The 7,370-nt window shown below is 46.2% G+C and overlaps 1 protein-coding gene across 2 annotated transcripts in view; it reads left to right on the top strand.

The window, feature by feature from the left end:
- The window catches only part of TNNI2 (troponin I type 2 (skeletal, fast)), a 17,616-nt gene extending 11,114 nt beyond the window's left edge, over window positions 1-6,502 (top strand). The window contains exons 6-8 of one of the 2 annotated variants that reach the window (XM_015407194.1): window positions 1,868-1,957; window positions 4,663-4,839; window positions 6,069-6,502. In XM_015407194.1, the coding sequence (XP_015262680.1) occupies window positions 1,868-1,957; window positions 4,663-4,839; window positions 6,069-6,161 (360 nt within the window). In that variant the 3' untranslated portion in view covers window positions 6,162-6,502. The remainder of the gene's footprint in view (window positions 1-1,867; window positions 1,958-4,662; window positions 4,840-6,068) is intronic. The other variant, XM_015407193.1, reaches the window with a different exon arrangement.
- Window positions 6,503-7,370: the final 868 nt, after the last annotated feature.

Genomic DNA, 7,370 nt, shown 5'->3' with positions numbered 1-7,370 from the left:
GCACCTCACCCGGGGGGACTGCGTTCCCCCACGTTCCCCCCCGAAATGACCTCTGGGCCTGACCCAACATTGGCTTCTCTTATGTTCTTATATAAACATATGGAACAGAGGTCCATCAGTGGCTATTAGCCACAAGGTATAGATAGGAACTCTCAGTCTGGGGCAAGTGACGCACTGTATTCTTGGTGATTGGGGGGCATCAGTGGGAGGACTTCTAGTGTCCCAGCCCCACTGGTGGACCTCCTGATGGCACCTGGTATTTTTGGCCACCGTGTGACAGAGTGTTGGACTGGATGGGCCATTGGCCTGATCCAGCACTGGCTTCTCTTATGTTCTCTTATGTTCTCAAGAGCAGAAACATTTGATGCCAGTCCGAGCACACAATTTTGTTCAGTACTCTGGCCTGAATCCATATAGCCCATCCGGAACGATCTGCTCCACAGAGCATGCTTGTGGTAACATCTTCTTTCCTGCTCGTTAACGAGGAGCAGAAGCAACACTTTTTCGCTCAGAAGCTGGTTAGACATACCTGGATTTATTTTACCTGCCTCTATGCAGGACAGACCACTGTGTAGATCTTTTCTTTGACAGACTCTATAGTATTGCTTAGAGAAATCGCACATGAGAAGTTGTGCTGGTCTGGCAAATTCCATATTGTAACTATGCTCAGTTTAGGTAATAGATTATTTCCTCCCACTATCCTGGGACTAAGCTCTGTTCGATATAATTGGACTTCTTGCTTAGGATTACTCCTTAGTATCCTGGAGTGGGTCTTGGGGAGAGGGGGGGAGGTGCTGAGGAGCAATGTGGGACTTGTATGGGACTTGAACAGAAATATAAGGGCAGTTGCTGGTGTAATGTTGGGCCAGTGCTGGTGTCATGAGAGTGGCTAAGGAGGCTTATGATACCGGCTAAACCCTGCACCACCCCTAACACACCCAATGCTTATCCTGTTTATGCTGGAAGGAGTAACACGGAGGAATTTCACAGTGCCCTTTTTAAGCCAGTTTGAAGCCATTTTTGATCCAACGTGGAGTAAGCTGGTATAGGTCTGCCATTTCACACATGGTTTTCCCCTACCGGTAAACGGCTGGATCTGAAGCGGTTTGCCATTTCAGACTGCACTGCTTTTTCCCACTTTTTCCTGCCTTTTTTGCTCGCGGCGGGCGATCTCCGGCTTTTAAAAAAATGGTCACTTTATAGAGCTATAGCGCTATAACACAACACTCCAGGCATTCCAATGGGGTTGCTATAATGCTGTTTTTGCTCTTGTGTTATAGCGCTATAGCGCTCTAAAGCGAATTTTTAAAAAAAGCCAGAGATCGCCCACGCGGGTAAAAAACAGCGGGGAAAAAGTGTTTCGGATCCGGGAGAAGAAACTGAAGACTACTTGGAAGTGGTTTACAGGTAAAATGGTTCAGCCCCGTTTCCTGAATGGGACAGAAGCGTTTGTGTGTGAAAGTACAAATATATTCCGGTAGGGAACCGGTTCTAAAACGGTTCTGTCTGAAATGTCAGACCAGAAACCATTTGGGAACCGTTCCTGAACCGGAATATATCGCCTGTCTGAAATTCCTCACTGTCTTAGCATGATGCTGCTGCAACTTGGAACCAGCTTATCTCCAGGATATGGATAGGTCATCATTTAAGTTTGTCAGAAGGAAGGCTTACAATGGGGTTCTAAGAGACATTTAGACTCTTAGATTTCCAAACATCAGCTGTACCAAAAATACAATGTGCAGATTTATGAAACTATACACCCCCACGTCAGATTCGGGTTTCTCTACAGTGGGCTACAAAGATTGGGTAGGAAATGCTGGATGGCTTGAGCAACCCTCTTTTATAATCTCTTCTCGTTTCTCAACAGGAACTGTGCAAAAAGCTTCATACTAAGATAGAGGAAGTGGATGAGGAAAGATATGACACAGAGATGAAACTACAGAAAACTACCAAGGAGGTAATATTTGCTCAGGCACCCAACACTGTGCCAAACTGAGCATCTGCAGCATATGTTGGAAGTTTCTGAGTTTAGTTATCCCACAGTGTTGGTTTCCAAATACGGGTTGGGAGTCCCTCTAAGGTATGTTCCCTCTAAGGTATGGAGTCCTGTGAGCAAAAATTCTACTTGGTGAGCGACTGACATTAAAGTTGTGAGCAGGTGATTTGGCTACTGCATAAATTAGTTTGCTCTGGAGCCCTTCTTCCTGAGTTAAGACAAAAATGTGTGAGCCGGAGGCTAAAAAACTGTGAGCTGGCTCACACTAACTCAGCTTAGAGGGAACCCTGGTTGGACCCTCCCAGTTTATGTATAGGGGTCAGCACACTGGTACTGCAGGTAGGTGACAAGAAGTTGAGATAGGAAACCCGATAATGGGTCCAACACAAAGGTCCCAAACAAAGGCAATATTCCACAAAAAGTTTGGGAAGTATTTCTCTAGACAGTTAGTATACTCTTTTTGTAAAAAAAACAAACAAAAACCCAACCTTAGATATGCATCTAAAATAATGCACAAAAGTAGTCCGTAGAGGGATAAGTATGGTGTTCTATTTAACATAGTTTTATCCTGCCTTTCCTACATAGCCCAAGGCAACTTACAATAGGACAAAAGGCCCTCCAAAACCCCACCATTAAAATGTACAACTAAGGTCCAATTTGCATTGGTCTTTCCTGCCGTTGTGCCACCGACCCCACATTGTCTAACAAATTTCTGTCTGCATCTCATTCTGCATCTCCTCTCGTATTGATTCGTCTCAGCATCAGCTGTCTGCATCATTTTATTGCCATTTAGTGGTGACGCTGAGGTCACTACGGTGTCTCATCACGTTATGTGGATTCGGTTTGAAGGTGGTTTAATTGCTCCTTCCTGCCCTCCGAGCTGCTGTGAGCAATAAGTGGACAACTGGAGCCGAATCCTCTCCCAATATATTTTCTAAGGAGATACTCAAATTGTCACAAAGAAAACAAGTTAGCTGAAAATCGAGTTGTCTGTGTTTAAAAGCAGCCAGGGGACATTTTCCTGCAATCATATTATTTTTCAGAGGGGGGGGGGTTGGAAGCACGCCTACCTGTCAGAACCCACAGCCAACAACGAAGTACACGCGTTCAGGAACGGTTATACTTTTATTGCAGAGCTATAGATGCTGTAACATAGGCACTGTTAAGAATGGCGGCAGCCCCATGGGCATAATAGGGTATAGGGTATTCGTATACCCCCCCTCCACAGCACTGCCCAATAAGACACTCTCCCACGCGCGGGTGAAGGCTTAGAGACCGTTAGGTAGCTGAAGCTGAGAATGAACACTCTCCCACGGCACCTAGGGCAATCCCAGACACCACAACACCCTCCTGCACATCTGTATAGATAAGCGTTTCAGCGCAAAGCAGAGACAGCACAGAAAGGAATGCAGTAGCAATTAACCCGAAAGGAAAGCAATAGCAATTACCCAGACACAGACCAACCTCCCCAACCTTCATGGCAGCATAGCTGACACTACCCTGAACCATTTATTATTTTCTGGGGCAGTCCCCAGAATGCCTTGTCTGGCATCCGCCAGGTGTTTTGTGTCTTTTACCCAGCTTGTTCCATCTTTCCTGCCCTCCTCGCCTCCCCCTCCACCAGGTCATCCCCCCTTTATTTTCTGCGGGGGGTCACGGGTGCTGTTTCCTCCCCACACCGTAGCAGAGCTGCAGGGCCCCCAGGAGACCGCTCCCCCCGTGCGCTCTCCCTAAACATGATGCAGATGGCAAGCTTCTATACTGAGCCATAGGGGAGGCAACAGAAGCGGGTGCCCCAGCTGAAAGAAGCAGTGTCACACGGCAGATGCAGATTGGGCCTGAGAAACCGAGTGAAGCTAAAGCTTTTCGCTCAGATTACACAGACTTGGTTTGCAAAGTATATGGCCATCAGGGGGAAATAAAGAAAGCACACAGAACACTAGAAGGCTGAAAACCACTACCCCTCCCCAAATATTAGGTGTCTGTTGCATAGCAGCTTCAGTACGTAGAGGCAATGTAAAAAATTAAAAGGTGGAGGAAAGCATGCCAGAAATAGTTCCAAGTGGTCTGTAATGCTCAGTAGAACAAAGTGAGAGTCCAGGGTTAGAGTCCATAGTCCCATACAGGGCTATTTTTGGGCAGGAACGCACAGGAACGGAGTTCCGGCTGGCTCCCAAGTTGGCCACGCCCAGCAGGAACTCATTAGCATAATAGGCCACACCCAACAAACGAAATTCATTAGGACTGGCTACATTGGAGGGTGTGGCCTAACATGCAAAGGAATTCCTGCTACAAAAAAAGCCCTGGGTTTGGACAACAAACAAGGTAAACAGAATAAGAAGCAAAAGGTGGGTGTGGCTGAATGAGCACACTTCTGGTAACATGGGGGTATGGTCTAATACGCTAATGAGCTGTGCTGTCAGGGGTGTGGCCTAATATGCTAATGAGTTTCTGCTGTGGGGTTTGGCCTATTATGCTAATGAGTTCCTGCTGGGCTTTTTCTACAAAAAGAGCCCTGGTCCTATATTTCATCCTCTATTATAAACCAGTTGGGTTTAACAACCTGCCTACACACACACACATACCCCCATCTAGTTTCTGCCACCTTTCCCATTCTTGTAAGGCCCTCTCTTACCGTTTATTTCCTCACATCTCTCTCTCTGTAGCTTGAAGATTTGGGCCAGAAACTGTTTGACCTGAGGGGTAAGTTCAAGAGGCCACCCCTGAAGAGAGTCCGCATGTCAGCTGATGCTATGCTGCGGGCTCTTCTGGGCTCCAAGCACAAAGTCTGCATGGATCTGAGAGCCAACCTGAAGCAGGTCAAGAAAGAAGACACTGAAAAGGTACTTGGCAAGTCAACAAGAAGCATATTCCAGGAATTTGCAGTACACGTCAATCAACTTCAACAGCTCATCGTTTAGCAAAGATCTTGCCTGTTTTGAGAGAGCAATAATGTGGCCATACAGTGCTTACGGTCTGGTATCTGTCGTCTGGTATGTTTACACTCAGTGCTCAGTTGGCCCAACTGCAAACATTCCTTTCCATTTCCCTCTGTCGCGATTGGCTAGCCTCAAATTCTTCCTTTTTGCTTCAGCTAGTAATTGCCTCAAGAAGCCCATTCAAAGAAAATCTAGGATTGTTGTTGTTCAGTCGCAGTCGAGTCTGACTCTTCGCGACCCAGCCGCTTCACTCTTTCTGGGGTTACTTGTACTTGCCCTCTGCTCTTCCCCAGTAGCATATTGGACACCTTCCGACCTGAGGGTCTCATCTTCCGGCATCATATCTTTTAGCCTTTTGATACTGTCCATGGGGTTTTCTTGGCAAAGATACTGGAGTGGGTTGCCATTTCCTTCTCCAGTGGACCACACTTGGTCGGAGTTCTCTGCTGTGGCCTGTCCGTCTTGGGTGGCCCTCCACGGCATAGCCCACAGCCTCATCGAACCACGCAAATCTAGGATGCTTCCTATAAAAGTCAGTTCCATGCTAATTGTCAGATATTAGGGATATTAGGGAACTAGGTTCTACTAGGCATATTGTATATCACCAGTTCTACTAGGCATAATGTATATCATCTGTGGATAAATACAGGACTCGACAGGGCTTCCAAATCAATTTATTGTTTTATTTAATCCTTAGACCACTGCTAAAGTAAGACTAAAACAGCTTTCACGCAAGAGCTGTGCCGCGGTCGCACCTCCCTTTGCCCCACTTCTATTGATCAATTTCCCACGCGAAGCCGTGCAGCCGCATTTTGACCTGCGGCTTCGCCCGATTTTCCCCGTGGTTTCGCGATCCTCAAAAAACAGGATAAACAGAATAAGAAGCAAAAGGTGGGTGTGGCTGGATGGCCACACTTCTGGTAACATGGGGGTATGGCCTCATATGCTAACAACCTGTGCTGTCAGGGGTGTGGCCTAATATGCTAATGAGTTTCTGCTGTTGGGTGTGGCCTATTATGCTAATGAGTTCCTGCTGGCCTTTTTCTACAAAAAAAAAAGCCCTGCAGATAGCCAAACAAATGTGAGTGTACCTGTGGTACAAGCTCAAATGTTCCTCTTCTTCCCCCTCACAGGAGAAGGATCTGCGTGATGTGGGTGACTGGAGGAAGAACATTGAGGAGAAGTCTGGGATGGAGGGCCGGAAGAAGATGTTTGAAGGTGAATAAGAAACATGCAGCTGTTCGTCCGGTCTCCACGCCTGTTCAGTCCCCGTACTTCTCTTCCACCTGTCCTGCCGCCTAATATTCCGTCAACATTTTGCAGCACTGTTTTTATGCTGACTTTCTTCAGGCCACGATTGTATTTCGTAGAACGATCCACCCTACAGAACCTACCTGCAGCCCAACCCTTATTATTGCTGGGGAGACAACCATTCGGAACTGCAAAACGTCTTGAAAACATTTTGCAGCAATGAGTTTAAAGTATTCAGTCATCCTTAGATCCCATAATTATGTAGGTTCTGCTGTTGCAAAGCAAGCCGAATGATGTAAATAAAGCTTTGAAAGTATGGTTGAATTTTTAAGCCTTGGGAGGCCAAGGCATGAAATTGTGTGATACGGTGATTTAATTTGGTGCTTAAATATCCTGCAGATACAAGATTATTCTATTCTTGTGTAGATGTTGCATACAGAGAGGATTCATCGGGTGCACTTTCACTTTTCTTTCCATGAAATTAGTTGTGCCATTCACAAACCTGCCCAGAAGCTGAATGCAATCAAATGTGCAAACATCAAGTTTTATCTAATCGTCACCTATTTCTGGGACATTAGGAATCATTTTGAGGAGATGCTGGTATGACTGCAAAAATGGCCATAGCTATTCATGAACGAGGGAGCAGCTATAAGGGTGCATAATGCAGATTAAACATATATTTTCTTTTCAAACGTTCACAAAGGCTGCTGTTCCCAGGGCCTCCCTCGGATACAAAATTATGTCAGGACATTGTCATCAAGCCAAAGGGAAGATATATTGCCTTGGCGCTGCTACGGGGAACTCGGTGCTTTGGTGCCAGCGAAATAGTGTGGGTTGTAAGATACTAGGAAGCTGAGGATTAATCTGTCTTCAGCTAGTTCAGTATTTTCACTGCCAGGGCACTTTTTGGAGACATTTTTATCATTATTCATTCTGAGATCCCCCTCCCCCCACCGGGGGGGGGGAGCACTCTGTACATTACATATACAAAATCTGAGCTGTCCTATGTGATGGGTTCCCTGCCCATCAGGCTAATGTGGTGAGCCCTCTCAACAATGACAGCTATCAAATTTGTAAATCCTGAAGATATGCTTTTGCTGACCTCACTAATGAGATTTACAGTGCCTTCCTAAACAGCATTCCACCTTTCTAATGAGGTGAGACCTCATTTGGAATACTGTGTG

Source organism: Gekko japonicus, unplaced genomic scaffold (genome assembly GCF_001447785.1).
Source record: "Gekko japonicus isolate JY-2015 unplaced genomic scaffold, Gekko_japonicus_V1.1 scaffold4858, whole genome shotgun sequence".
Classification (NCBI taxonomy): domain Eukaryota; kingdom Metazoa; phylum Chordata; class Lepidosauria; order Squamata; family Gekkonidae; genus Gekko; species Gekko japonicus.
The sequence above is the reverse complement of the archived record's forward strand: the minus strand, read 5'-3'. Positions and strand labels throughout refer to the sequence as shown.